The 15,523-nt window shown below is 42.7% G+C and overlaps 1 protein-coding gene across 1 annotated transcript in view; it reads left to right on the top strand.

Annotated features, from left to right (window-relative positions):
• The window catches only part of ULK4 (unc-51 like kinase 4), a 1,180,200-nt gene that overhangs the window by 54,740 nt on the left and 1,109,937 nt on the right, over nucleotides 1-15,523 (top strand). The window contains exons 5-7 of the mRNA XM_029589702.1: nucleotides 1,347-1,506; nucleotides 8,813-8,914; nucleotides 9,606-9,689. Of these exons, the coding sequence (XP_029445562.1) occupies nucleotides 1,347-1,506; nucleotides 8,813-8,914; nucleotides 9,606-9,689 (346 nt within the window). The remainder of the gene's footprint in view (nucleotides 1-1,346; nucleotides 1,507-8,812; nucleotides 8,915-9,605; nucleotides 9,690-15,523) is intronic.

Here is a 15,523-nt window from a genome sequence, read left to right as displayed (position 1 = left end):
TTAAGTGGCAGTTTATGTTGCCCATACAAGGCTAGATAAATTTAGGCCTGCTCTGAGGCAGGTGTAAAGTTTATCCAGCTAACTTAGGCCTAGATTTATCAAAATGCTATAAATATAGCAGAAATAGCGCCCGTGATATAAAAAAAAAAAAAAAAGGGGGCATGGTTAGGCTAATTTCCCTGCTCCTGCTGAGAGAAAGAGTGAATGTGCGTCTCTGTAGAGGCCAATATGTAACTTTACTATTTATCCCACTGTAAGAGGGAACACTTTTATCTCGGGTTGGGGTAGGGTCTCTCTCCCTCTCTCTCTCCCCGAATGGCATATGCAATAAAAAAAAAAAACCCTTTTCAGTTGGTAACGCACAGCTAATGCGGGCACAGCGCACAGAAAAAAGATGTAGTTAAACTCCTCACTCTTGCATAACCCCCAACCCGGAACACCCCTGGATTGTCTCCTTTTTATCCTGCCTAACTTTAGCTGGATAGCGACGTACCCATCTAAAATTTAGCTAGATAAGTGACTTAGTATTCAAAAAATTGCCATTTAGCCGGATAACTTGTGTGTTATTCAGCTAAATGCTTTTGAATATTGACATCACATTGTTTAAGTAAATTAACAACATACATATAAATATATGGGCTGTGTTGAAAACTTGACTTGTTTTTGGTCTTCAAAAATTGGTGCAGAAAAAACACTGCAAGTCTTGGAGTTGGAGGCATAAAGTCAATAAATTATCTGAGATAACATGGAAACTTTTAGTGGTGGCCAACTAGAATTGAATTCAAACAGAAAGATGAACAGTTTAACCTCTGCCCTACACACAGTGGCAATTAGGGATGTGCTTTCATTTGAAAGGACATATACAATGGCTGACATTGTCTGTATAGTTTCATGTCAAACAACAAACCCCCCCCCAATTTTGGGTTTTTTCTTTCTTCGTTTTTAGTGCACACAAAGTCAAAATAGTGTGCTATTTTGAGTTAGTGTGCATGAATTTGAATTGGTGTGCATTAGAAATGATACTTAACATGAAAATAATTTTAAATGAAACTAAAAAAAACAAAATTAAACAACAAACAAAACAAAAATAAAATGAAACAAAATATCTTGCTATGCACACCTCTAATGGCAACAGAACTGAAGATTTTCTATTGAACTTGCTTATACCAGCAAGTGGCAGGAATGAACATGCAACCTCTAGTGCTAGCAGGCTAGTTGTTGGAGATTGTGGGTGATGTTGCATAATGATATTTTGAATCCCCCCTCTAACAAGGACTATATTGAAAATGTGGGCAGTTTGATTTTAGCTGAAATTTCTGTAACTTGTTTCACTCTCTGTACTACAGATATTGCTGGATGGACCTGGAACCTTAAAGTTCAGCAATTTCAGCTTGGCAAAAGCAGAAGGTGAAAACTTAGAGGAATTCTTTGCTTTGATTGGGTCAGAAGAGGGTATAAGTGATGGAGAAAGCACACCACGAAGAAATCTGAAAAACAGAGTGAAAGGTATTGAATTTTATCTGTAGCTGGCCAAATATGCCAAAGTTCATTAGTTCAAATTCAGGGTATATTCATCTGCACTGTAGTATTTGGAAGCTTGAAGCTTCATTAATAATAATAATAATAATAATGTCAGGAATACTGATATCAACCGGAGAGTTGACAACTAAAGTGAATTCAAAGGGTGTTCACAGCACTGATTATTATACTAAAGTAACAAAAGAAAGAGTTAAAATTTAAGTGCCATTTGTTGGACTGACCTGGGATATCCTTTTTTTGGGTAAAGTTTAGCTGGGAACTGGTAATAACGCTAATGCAGATGCAAATAGCAAGCATTACTGAGCTTAGTACATGAGCATTAGCTAGTGCCTGTGTTAATGTGCATTTCTTAGAGTCCAGAAAGATGAATACAGAACAGTGGGTTATGTACCTCTAACAGCAGATGAAGATGGAGCAAAGCTGGCATCACAATATGTATTCTCCTGCAGTGACACCAGCCTGCCAGTATTCTCTGTCTCCAGCAGATGGTGGACGTGCATCTCCCTACTGGGGATTGCTGCAAGTTTTAGAAGGAAAGAAGGAAATTTAATTCGGCCCGTTCTCCTGCGATGATACCAAATGGTCCCTCCCCCAGTTGAGAATTCCTGAGGTGATTTCCATGGTCCCTCAGATGAGTGCCTTGGTCTGGTAGCTGCTTTTTCAGCTGACATGGACTTAGCTGTTGAAACAGCTGAAAGGCAGCGGGTGCAGGAAGCTGAGCACAGCGGTGATGGTATATGTCTTCTCCCTCACAGCGGAGGACAGACTCTGTACTTAGCTGGGACGGGCTGAGCTCAGGTAAAGCTTACAAATCCCCCTCCCCCCCCAAAAAAAAATGGTCTCCGTGCTCTGTGCGCTGATCCGACATTCATTCCCAAAGGACGTGGCAGCCTGGGTTGAGCAGCCCTTTTGGGCTAAGCTTTGCTCTTAGGCCTTTCTCTGGAAGCCATGTGGTAGGCTGTGGTGGTGTTTTCATGCATTTTTCCTGCACTTTAGGCTGCCCTCTTCTGGACCATCAGTTTGTGCGAGTGCGTCCGGCTGTGCGTTCAGTTATGTGCCCACTTTCTGGATGCTTAGTTGGACGCCTGCTTGGGTGTTTGTTGGTAGTAGTGTCTAATTTGTGCGTATAGGCAAGCGCGCGCCTAATCTGGGCTGCATTGCGGGTGCTCAGTTTTTAGGCGCCCATCGTGCACAAGGCTGTAGGAAAGCTAACAAAATCAGCAGCACAGTAATAATGGGTGATTTCAATTACCCCTGTATTGACTGGGTGAATGTTACATCAGGACATTTCAGAGAACTAAAGTTCCTGGATGAAATAAATGACTGATTCATGGAGCAGCTGGTACAAGAACCAACAAGAGGAGAATCTATTTTAGATCTAGTTCTTAGTGGAACACAGGATTTGGTGTGTTGGGGCCACTTGGCAATAGTGATCACATTATTAAATTTGACTTAATAACTGGAGGGAGTGCAAAAAAGAAATCAATTGCATTTGGCTTTCAAAAAGGCCACTGATAAAATGAGGAAAATGAATAGGAAAAAACCGAAAGGAGCAACTGCAAAGGATAAGAGTTTAGCTCAGGCTCATATTCACGCATCCCTTACTTAATGTCTGCTTCAGGCTTTTATAGTTCACCTTTAAGATTTACATCAGGCATGGACAATTTTTAAAAATACCATCTTGGAAGCCCAGTCCAAATGTATTCCATGCACTAGAAAAGGTGGAAGGGAAGGCTAAATGACTATCAGCATGGTAAAATGTTAGGTAAGAAAGACTATAATATCTAAAAGAAATGGAAAAGGGATCTGAATAAAGAAACCAGGAAACAGCATATGCAGTGGCAAGTGAGATGGAAAGTACTGATAAGGAAAGCAAAGAGAGAATTGGAAAAGAAGCAAAGACTCATAATAAAAACATTTTCAGGTACTTTCGAGGGAGTCAGTTGGACTATTAGATGATCAAGGGGTGAAAGGAGCATGTAGAGATGACAAAGCCATAGCAGAGAGACTAAATGAATTTGCATAGGTTTTCACTGAAGAGGATGTAAGAGATATACTCATAAAAGATAGCACGTAAACCCTTCTTTTCAAAAATGAAGAATTATGGTGTCTACGAACTGTGTAAATCAAAATACCATAAAGACCTCCTAAATTAACCACTTCATTTTTTAGACGCTTAAATTGACCTTCATAATAGGCATTATCGTGTAGTAGTTTAACTTTATTACTCAGCCTTATGTTTAATCATTGGTCAATAATGGCAAACAGATTTTTCTTTTTTCAAAATGCTATTATATGATTAAATAATCACAGTGTGAATAAAAGTTCCAACTTAGCTTTAAAGATTGATGCCGTTAGTTTTGAGTGAACCTTGAAAACTTATGATGCCAAAAAAGCCCGACATGGGACCATGTTTCGAACGATGTTCTATGAAACATAACATCCAAATATATTAGTGAATTTTAAATGTAGGCTCTATCACACTTCCGTATATATTTAGCTCAATATACCAAAACATTTACGGCGCGCAAAGGACAACTTACTGTTGGCGTCTTCTTACAATGTTTAGCATGGCAGTACGCAAGCATTTTCCGGTGGAGATGTGGGAAGTGCTGACCATGTGATTATATAGAAATGAAGCTATCAATCAATCAAAATGACGTCAATAGGAATCCCCAATAATGCAATCTCAAAAATCTTGAAACCGACTCAAGACAAAATAGTTAAAGCAATGTATACCATTCCACAGCCATGTACAATCCTGCTGAATGTACAGTATCTAATTTGTGTATCCACTGTTGTTCTTTGTAATTTAACCAAATCTGAGGATCCCCATCTTATGGATTTTTCTGTATTAATTCAATGACTCTCCACTTTAACTCTTGGAATGAATTTTGTCGGTCTATACAATGTGATACTATCGGTGTTTGTAATTTCAATGTAGCTAAACAGCTATGATGTTCAATAAGCCTTGTTTAAATAGATCTCTTGGTTCTCCCAACATAAAACAGAGGTCAAGGGCACCTGATCAAATAAACCACATTTGAGGAAAGGCAATCTGTCAAGCTAAATGCTTGATAGGTTTTACCCTGTAAATCTGTCCAATTTGCACCTGTAATAGCTTGATTGCAAAAAGTGCATTTGTTGCATGTCCAGTGATCCCTCCTATGGGTAGTGTCAATCCCACTTCGGCCCAAGTGTCCACCTCCGGCGCAACATCAGCAAGGTGGCAGGGAGCCGGGGGGGGAGTCTATTTGCATCCCGTATTTGTTCCCATGGGCGTGTGTCTGCTTTGGCCCTGGAGCCCAAGGTGGATTTTTCGTTGTACGTTTTTCCTGTAATTTTTTCATTTCCTCCACCAGGCCTTCTGTGCTTTCTTCAGGACGGGTGTAGGGCCTTATGGGTTTCCTATGAAATCGGGAGTCTCTTCTCTTCGCTGGCTCTATCTCCTCAAGTTCTGGCCAAGAGGGTGCAGCTGGCTATCGAAGTTCTGAGGCCCTCATGGGAAGATCCCAGGAACATTGAGGAGCCCGATGTTGCTGATAGTTCAGTTTCCATAGAGGAATGGGAAATTCCCTCTGGTCCTGAAGACGATTCCGTGAATGTAAGGATCCATAGGATAGAAAGATGGAGCTGTCTTTGTGAAGACTGTTTATCTCATTGGCGACGGCGATTCAGATATCCATCTGTTCAGCTCTGGTGGTCCGGGCTCTCCTGAGATAGATTCAGCTGTTTCCAGAGAGTAAAGAAGTGTCCAGGATGGAGGCAGCAGCAACTTTTCTGGTGGGCACTCTGTATGATTTGTTACGGAGTTCTCAGTCAGTGGCTCATCGGTTACAGTGCGCCGCTCCTGTGGCTGTGTAATTGGGTGGCTGATTCTTGGTCTAAAACTCTCCTGTGGAAGTTGCCTTTTAAGGGCAGGCTGCTGTATGTGGAGGATCTGGACCAGTTAGTGAAGAATCTTGGAGATACTAAGCCCCAGTGCTTGCCAGAGAGTAAGGGCTGATAGGGCTCGCAGAGGTAGAGGGCAATTTCGAGCTTGCAGGCGGTACTGACCAGGCAGACAATTTTTTGGTGCCTTTTCTGGTTCAAGAGGTCAGGGTCAGTCCTTTCATGGAGCTAGAAGGCAGAGGGCCGATGCCGGTTCTTCAATGGGATCGGTGGGTTCTCCTCTTCAGGTCTCATGGGATCATTTTCTCCTGATTCCTGTCTGGCGACGTCTGTGGAAGTACTTCAGGGAGTGGACTCACATAACGCCCGAACAGTGGATGTTAGTGATTGTTCGTTCAGGTTACGTTTTGATCTGCATTGCCCCATACAAAAACGTCTTTGTGGTATCTCCCTGTTCCACTCCGGCCAAGTGACAGGCTGTCCATGAGACTTTGCTGAAACTACAGCTCTTGCAGGCAGTAGTGTCCCTCCATTAGAGGCAACTTCCATTAGAGTGGGGCTGCAGCTGTTATTGCATTTATTTTGTGGTGCCCAAGAAGGACAGTTCCTTTTGTCCGATCCTGGATCTCAAGGGTGTGAACTGTAGTCTGCGGGTGCGCATTTTCGCATGGAAATGCTACGGTCCGTGCTCATCCTGGTTCACTAGGGGGAGTACCTGTGTTTGTTGGACCTGTCGGAAACCTACCTTCATATTCCCATTCTGGTCAGGGATCAAAGGTACCTATGTTTTTGTATGCTGAGAGAGCACTTTCAGTTACGAGCGTTACCCTTCGGTCTGACGACTGTGCCACATGTATTTACCAAGCTGATGGTCGTGGTGGCAGAGGCCTTCTGGTATGAGGGAATCATGGTCCGCCCGATCTCCACGATTGGTTAATACGGGTGCCATCTCTTGAGGCAGAGCGCGTGTGACCTGTCTAGTGGTTCAGTGGTTAGAAGGCTTGAGCTAGGTAGTTAGTTTTGCCCAAAATATGCTACAGCCCACACAGTCTCTGGAGTATTTGGGGGCATGGTTCGATACACAAGTGGGACAAGTGTTTCTCAGGAATGAGAGGGTGTGGAAGATTCTCAGACAGGTCCAGTTCTTTCTGGAGTTACCAGTCCCATCCATGTGGGATTAACTGCAGGTGCTCGGTCTGATGGCGGTGACTCTGGATTTGGTGCTATGGGTCAGAGCTTCAGGCGTCACTCTTGACATGTTGGTCCTCGCAGTTACAGGACTGTGGAGTTCCTCTGACTCAGTCAGTGTGCCAGTCTCTTCACTGGTGGATGGTTCTCTCAAACTTATTGAGGGAAGTCAGCCTAGTCATTCCGTCCTGGATTTTGGTCATAATGGACATGACCCTCTTGCCTCTCGGCTCCTATTCCCATGGGCAGAAAAGAATCTCTGGTAAATTTTGGTAGCGCATGTCGTCAGCCAGGACAATGTGCAGATTAACTTTCTCAGTCAAAATCTGCTAGAACCCAGGGAATGGGAGCTGAGCTTAGATGGCTTTCACAGTATTTGTCGCAAGTGGGTTCATCCTCGGGTGGTTTTGATGGCGATGCAACGGAATACAAAGGCAGACCATTTCTTCAGTCACTGAAGGGAGCAGAGGACAATGAGGATCGACATCCTAGTGCAGCCCTGGGCGGAGGGGGAACTCCTGTATATCTTTTCCTCCATGGACACTCATAGGCAGACTGCTATGTTGCATAAAGCTAGAGAGCAACCTTGTTATTCTGACTGTGCAGGCCTTAGTACACCGATCTTCTTCGGCACCAGGTGGACTGGCTCTTATGCCTCGCTAAGGTGCTGGGTTTCTTGATTCAGGGGCTGTGGTCATGGAGAATCCAGCTCCATTCTGTCTTATGGCCTGGCTCTTGAGTGGAGACAACTCCATAAGAAAGGGTATTCTTCAGCGGTAATCTCTGCGCTGTTGAAGTCTTAGAATGGCCCACTTTCTTGGATTATATTCAAATCTGGCATCTGTTCAAGTGGTTCTGCAAGTCTAGGTTGGTGTCTCCCAGGCAGACAGATATTTCCTGTTTCTTGTCCTTTTCTTCAGGATGGTATGGACAAAGGAGAAACATCTATTTCTCGTTACCGGGGGCCCATAGCGGGTGTCTTTATAATGGCTCACCCTAATGTGTCCCGTTTCTTGAGGGGCATTAAATGTTTGCAGCCCCCTTTCCGGCCCATTGTTCCCCCGTGGGACCTCAGTCTAGTGCTGAAAGCCCTTATGGAGTCCACCTCTAAGCCCTTGAAACAGAGTTCCTTGAAGAATTTGTTGCTGAAGATGGCCTTTCTGGTTGCGGTGTGCTCCGCATGGTAGGATTTGGAGCTTCAAGGCTTTTCTTGCCAGGACTCCTTCCTAGTAATTTTGGCAGAGGTGGTGGTTTTTCGACCTTTCATATCAATCGGTCAATCTCACTTCCGTCCATCCTCTCAGGAGGAATGCAGACCTGAGTATTAGTCTCTCTCATGTTTTGGACATGTGGAAGCTTATAGTAAGGTACTTGGAAGTCACTAATGCCTTCCACAAGTCAGATTGTTTGTTCTTTTTGGGAATCTGCGTAAAGGAGACGTGGCCTCTAAGGCTGCTCTGGCTCACTGGATAAAGGAGCTGATTGATTTGGCTTATTTGCTGAAGGGCAAGAAGCCTGTGGAATTGGTGAGTGTGTGCGTTCTTCACCCAAGACCAATCGGCATCTTGAGTGGAAGTGCATGCACTTGCGCCAGCTGATGTTTGAAGGACGGCTATGTGGATTTCCCTACATACCTTTGTGAAGCATTATAGGCTGGACGTGCTGGAGTGGGAGAATATGACTTATGATGTGGAGTCCTTTCGGTGATTCTCATTTCTTCCTGCCTGGGTAGATGAAGCTTTGGTACTTTCTATTTGTCAGTGCTGGACTGGTGTAGCAGGAAAAGGTGGAAGGAGAAATTTCCTTACCTGTTAATTTCCTTTCCAATAGTCCTGCTATACCAGTCCAGGACCCATCTGGGAAGTGACACTATTATTTCTGGCTGTTCTTGTTTGGTATCTGAGGGCCTTGGTACTTTCTGTTCCTTATTTTATAAGTTTATTTTCCTTTCTTTCCTTTGAAGTAAGTTGTAGGGAAAACTATTTAATTTTCTGGTTGGGACTGGTGTAGCAGGACTAATGGAAATGAAAGTAGTAGGTAAAGAAATGTCTCCTTTTGTTAATAAAAATAAATAAATAAAATGTATATACTGTATGTATATATATAATTAGAGAGGATTGCATATATGGTTCTTTTTTATAGTGACAAAGCAATTTTTTTTTAATATGTGTATTTTTTTTTTTTTTTTTTGCAGGATCTCCACTATACACAGCTCCAGAAGTCATCCGGGGAGCGGACTTCTCTGTAGCCAGTGATCTGTGGTCTCTGGGCTGTGTGCTGTATGAAATGTATTCAGGTTGTATTTTCTTGGGTTTAGTAATCATTATGTTGTGCTAAATGGAAAAAAGTGCAGTGAAATATTCTGTGTAGATTTATTCTGTTCTTTATGAAGACCTGTCACTGTCTGCTATATTTTGACCTTGATATGTTTTATTTGTTTTCTGTCTCAAGCTCTTTTAACATCGGTAGGCCTAGATTATTTAGAGGGCAGTTTTAAAAATCCATTTCCCTATGTAAATGACTTTTTACCCAGGTAAACTGACTTTTTGAAAACTGCTCATCCTGTATGCAGGGAAAATACATACGTTTACCCACATTTTTGTGGAGACATGGGGGGAGATAGGGCAGGGGAGGTAACAACATGCATAGTCTGGTTTTTTTTTTTTTCCAAAACTACACATAGATTGGCTGGAAAATTACCTGTAGAAAAAGAAGGTACAAATCTCTGCAAGTACATTTTCCTTGAGCAGTTTTCAATGGCAAAGTATGGGCATGAATTCTCTCAGCAAAACTCAGTGCACCAAACGGCAGGTGTAATTGAATGCTTATCATTTTGCTGGGATAATTTTCAAAATGTCTTACACTTGGAAGTTCACTTTGAACATTAGTGTAACTTGAGTGCATAATAGCCTGCATGTTTATGCAGCCTATTTAAAATTGACCCCTTTACAGCATAAATGAATTATGATTTTTTTTTCTTTTAATAGGAAAGTCTCCATTCTTTTCTGAAAGTTTTTCTGAAGTAATTGAACGGATTTTAAATGAAGATCCTTTGCCACCCAGATCAAGAGGTATGAGTCTCTTATGATCCAGTAATATATAATTCTAGGTTCAGTCTTCTGGAATCTCTCATGCACATAATTATCTGCTGCTAAAGATACTTTGTAGGTGATGGCACACTGCTGACAGGATTCAGACTTTTCTTTTGCTGTGTATGAGAAGGTGACTGACTGTTTTCAGGAGGGAGTGTTGCGTTTGGCCAGTGCGGGTCTGTCCTCCGACTGGCTGCTATTACCTCCAGCCATGGGTTCGAAGGGGGGCCCGCCGACACCGCGGCTGGGTCCTAGTCGAAGAAGTAGCTGGCCGCCGCGCAGGCCCATCGCATGCGTTAGAATGCTGCTCAGCTGAGCAGGGTGTCCCTTGGCACATGCGGCTCGGCACTTTTAAAGGACCCACGGCGGAAAATCCACCACGGTGCCCCTGGATGTCATCACAGGCCTTTTCCTATATAAGACCTACTGTGCCCTGCCTCAGACGGCTCAGCAATAGGTCAAACTCCTTGTAGTAGCTATTTGCCTCTTTGTTCCTGAATCCTGTTCCTGCTTCTGTTCCAGTGCCTTGTCTTTGTGTTCCTCCCTGTATCTTTGGAGTTCCTGCATTTCTGTCTTGTGGCTTCTTGTCTGTCTTCATTGTCTTCCTGCTGTTCTGCCTTGTCTCCTTCCCCCTGGTTTGACTTCTCAGCTTGATCTTGGTTTAAATCCACGGCTTTGTCTTCGTTTGGATTCCTGGCTTGACTTTGGACTGCTTCTCAACTATATTTGACTTCTGGCTGCCTACGGGGAAATAAATTATATGCGAAGCTGGAGAAGTGCCTCTTTGAGAGGGAGAGCCTACCCTTCCTAGGTTACATCATTTCCAGTAGGGGCTTCCATATGGATCTGGATAAGGTCAAGTGTGTCCTGGATGGGCTTGTACTCTCGTGTTGCTTCAGCAGTATTACTGGTGGCCTCAGATGCAGAGAGATGTCAGGGCCTACAATGGACTCTTGTCCTACCTGTGCCCAGCAAAAACCGTTGGTGGGACGACCCTGGGGGCTATTACAGCCATTGCCGGCCTCCAGGGAACCTTGAACATAAGAACAAAGAACATAAGAAATGCCATACTGGATCAGACCAAGGGTCCATCAAGCCCAGTATCCTGTTTCCAACAGTGGCCAATCCAAGACACATGTACCTGGCAAGTATCCAAACAAAAGATAGATCACAAGCTACTATTGCTTATTATAATAGCAGTTAATGGATTTAACCTCTATGACCTTATCTAAACCTTTTTTAAACCCAGTAACACTAACTGCTGAAACCACATCCCCTGGCAATGAATTTCAGAGTTAACTATGCGCTGAATGAAAAAGAATTTTCTTCGATTTGTTTTAAATGAGCTACTTGTAAGATCATGGAGAGCCCCCTGATCCTTCTATTAACTGAGAGAGTAAATAACCAATTTACATTAACTTGTTCAAGTCCTTTCATGAATTTGTAGACTTCTATCATATCTCCCTCAGTTGTCTCTTCTTCAAATTGAACAGCCCTAACTTCTTTAGCCTTTCCTCATAGAGCAGCCATTCCATGCCCCGTATCATTTTGGTCGCTCTTCTCTGCACTTTCTCCAGTACAGCTATATTCTTTCTGAGATGTAGTGACCAGAATTGCACACAGTATTCAATGTGCTACTTGCTAACTTCATGGAATGTCCCCTGGTCCTTCTATTTTCCGAAAGTGTAAATAACCGATTCACATCTACTCGTTCAAGACCTCTCGTGATCTTAAAGACCTCTATTGTATCCCCCCCTCAGCTGTCTCTTCTCCAAGATTTATTTATTTATTTTATTTAACATTTTTCTATACCGAACTTCATGACAAGATTCATATCAGACCGGTTTACATGGAACTTAAGGACTAACTAAACATAACCAAATAACAGGAAGGCTGAAGCGCAGTTACATATAACAGGGAGATAGAACTTGGGGGCTAGAGTAGCCTGGGAATAAAAGGATAGCAAAAAACTAGAGGATGAGAACTTATGTCTATACTGTGGCTGCAGCGGGCATCTGGCCAATTGAGAGGCGTCTGGTTGAGTTATGTTGAAATGTTCGAGCTTAAGGGAAGGCTTGGAAGAAAAGCCAGGTTTTGAGTTTTTTTCGGAAGGTTAGCAGGCAGGGTTCCAATCTTAGGTCTGTCGGCAGGTTGTTCCAGATGAAGGGGCCCGCTGTGGAGAATGCCCATTCTTTGGTGGAGGTTAGGCGTGTGGATTTAGTTGGGGGGACTTGAAGGGTTCCTTTATATGCTTCTCTAGTTGGTCTTGTGGATGAGTATAGTTTTAATGGGAACTGAAGGTCTAGTGGTAGTTGGTTGTGGATGGATTTGTGGATTATGGTGAGTGCTTTGTGTAGGATTCTGTATTTTATTGGTAGCCAGTGCAGGTTTTTAAGTATAGGGGTGATATGAGCTCCCCGGTTGGTGTTGGTTAAGATTCTGGCTGCTGAGTTCTGGAGCATCTGTAGTGGTTTGGTGGCGGAGATCGGGAGCCCTAAAAGGAGAGTGTTACAATAGTCCGTTTTAGAGAACAGTGTTGACTGGAGGACCGTTCTGAAATCCTGGAAATGAAGAAGGGGTTTAAGTCTTTTAAGAACTTGAAGCTTGTAAAAACAGTCCTTAGTGATATTGTTGATTGATTTCTTTAAGTTCAGATGGTTATCAAGGATGACTCCCAGATCTCTAACTTGAGTGGTCTGTGGGTTAGAGACTGTCTGTTCTGAGTTGTTTGGACGGTCGGGGGAGATAAGAAGGATTTCTGTTTTGGCTGCATTGAGAACCAGGTTTAGGCTGGTGAGTAAGCTGTTGATGGACTTAAGGCAGTTCTCCCAGTAGGAAAGCGTTTTTGGAAGGGATTATTTTATAGGGATCAAGATCTGAACGTCGTCTGCGTATAGGTAGTGAAATAGGTTTAGGTTTGTGAGTAGCTGGCAAAGGGGCAGTAGGTAGATATTAAAGAGGGTAGGGGATAGGGAAGAGCCTTGGGGAACGCCTAGAGTAGATTTGAAATTAGGGGATTCTTTATTATTGATTGAGACCTTAAAGCTTCTGTTATTGAGGAAGGAGTTGAACCATCTTAGGGCGTATCCAGATAATCCGATGTCCGAGAGGCGATTTAGAAGGATGTTATGGTTCATGGTGTCGAAAGCCGCGGAGATGTCTAAGAGGACAAGTAGAAATGAATGCCCTTTATCTAGTCCCAAGATGAACAGCTCTAACCTATTCAGCCTTTCCTCACAGGGGAGCTGTTCCATTCCCTTTATCATTTTGGTGGCCCTTCTCTGAACCTTCAACTATCGCAACTATATCTTTTTTGAGATGCGGCGACCAGAATTGTACACAATATTCAAGGTGCTGTCTCACCATGGAGCGAAACCAAGGCACTATGACATCCTCCTTTTTATTTTTCATTTCCTTCCTAATAATTCCTAACATTCTATTTGCTTTTTTGATTGCCACAGCACACTGGGCCGACAATTTCAATGTATTATCCACTATGGCGCATATATCTCTTTCCTGGGTGTTAACTCCTAAGATAGAACCTAACATTGTGAAACTACAGCAAGGGTTATTGTTCCCTATATGCATCACTTTGCACTTGTCCATGTTAAACTTCATCTGCCATTTGGAAGCCCAATCTTCCAGTCTCACAAGGTCCTCCTGCAATTCATCACAATTCACTTGAGATTTAACTACTCTGTATAATTTTGTGTCGTCTGCAAATTTGATCATCTCACTCATTGTACCTCTTTCTAGACCATTTATAAATATATTAAAAAGCACCGGTCCAAGTACAGATCCCTGAGGCACTCCACTGTTTACCTTTTTCCACTGTGTAAACTGACCATTTAATCCTACTCTCTGTTTCCTTTCTTTTAACCAACTTCTAATCCTTAAAAGGACATTGCCTCCTATCCCATGACTTTTTAGTTTTCTTAGAAGCCTCTTATGCGGGACTTTGTCGAATGCCTTCTGGAAATCCAAATATACCACATCTATGGGTTCACTTTTGTCCACATGTTTATTCACCCCTTCAAAAAACTTTTGTGGTAGACCTTCCCCTTTCTAATGGCTGCAGCACTATATGGGTTGCTGTCAACCGATTCTCAAAGATGGCCCACTTTGTTCTCCTTCCTGGCCTTCCCTCAGCACCTGAACTGGTCCAGCTGTTTACTGATCATATTTTTGACTACATGACTTTTTCAAGCATATTGTGTCGGACCGGGATGCCCAGTTTACATCCAAATACTGGCACTCCCTTTGCCTGAAGTTTAATATCACACTGGACTACTCTACTGCCTACCATCCACAAGCCAACGGCCAATTAAAGCAGAATAACTGGACCCTGAAAAGTTTACTGAGGGCTTACACAAATGATCGCCAGGACAATTGTGCCGCCCTCCTCCCGTGGGCAGAATTCACCCTTATCTCCCATGTTAGCTCTGCCATTCCAAATTGTGTACGGGAGACAGTCTTCTCCTCAATTACCGGTCCCGTTGACTATTCCTTCCCCGGCAGCTTAACTAACCACTTAGGAACTCCAGGAACTTTAGATTCATATGAAGAAATGCTCTGGAAAGTGGCTCAAAGAGCAAAGAAGGCAACGGATGCTCATAAGAAGAAGAAGAACATGCCATACTGGATCAGACCAAGGGTCCATCAAGCCCAGCATCCTGTTTCCAATAGTGGCCAATCCAGGCCATAAGAACCTAGCAAGTACCAAAAAACTAAGTCTATTCTATGTTACTGTTGCTAGTAATAGCAGTGGCTATTTTCTAAGTCAACTTAATTAATAGCAGGTAATGGACGTCTCCTCCAAGAACTTATCCAATCCTTTTTTTAAACACAGCTACACTAACTGTACTAACCACATCTTCTGGCAACAAATTCCAGAGTTTAATTGTGCGTTGAGTGAAAAAGAACTTTCTCAGATTAGTTTTGAATGTGCCACGTGCTAACTTCATGGAGTTCCCCATAGTCTTTCTATTATCCTAAAGAGTAAATAACCAATTCACATTTACCTGTTCTAGACCTCTCATGCCTCTATCATATCCCACCTCAGCCTTCTCTTCTCCAAGTTAAAAGTCCTAATCTCTTTAGTCTTTCCTCATAGGGAAGCTGTTCCATTCCCTTTATAATTTGGTTGCCCTTCTCTGTACCTTCTCTATCGCAACTATATCTTTTTTGAGATGCGGCAACCAGAATTGTCCACAGTATTCAAGGTGCGGTCTCACCATGGAGTGATATAGAGGCATTATGACATTTTCCATTTTATTCACCATTCCCTTCCTAATAATTCCCAACATTCTGTTTGCTTTTTTGACTGCCGCAGCACACTGAACCGATGATTTCAATGTGTTATCTACTATGACACCTAGATAACATGGTTCCTAATATGGAACCTAACATTGTGTAACTATAGCATGGATTATTTTTCCCTGTATGCAACACCTTGCATTTGTCCACATTAAATTTCATCTGCCATTTGGCTGCCCAATCTTCCAGTCTTGCAAGGTCCTCCTGTAATTTATCACAATCCGCTTTGATTTAACTACTCTGAATAATTTTGTATCATCTGCAAATTTGATAACCTCGCTCATTGTACTCTTTTCCAGATCATTTATATATTGAAAAGCACCGGTCCAAGTACAGATCCCTGAAGCGCTCCACTGTTTACGCTTTTCCACTGAGAAAATTGACCATTTAATCATACTCTCTGTTTCCTTTAACCAGTTTTTATTCCACGAAAGAACATCGCCTCCTATCCCATGACTTTTTAGTTTTCTTAGAAGCCTCTCATGAGGGACTTTATC

The sequence above is a fragment of the Rhinatrema bivittatum genome, chromosome 2 (assembly GCF_901001135.1).
Source record: "Rhinatrema bivittatum chromosome 2, aRhiBiv1.1, whole genome shotgun sequence".
Lineage (NCBI taxonomy): Eukaryota > Metazoa > Chordata > Amphibia > Gymnophiona > Rhinatrematidae > Rhinatrema > Rhinatrema bivittatum.
The sequence above is the reverse complement of the archived record's forward strand: the minus strand, read 5'-3'. Positions and strand labels throughout refer to the sequence as shown.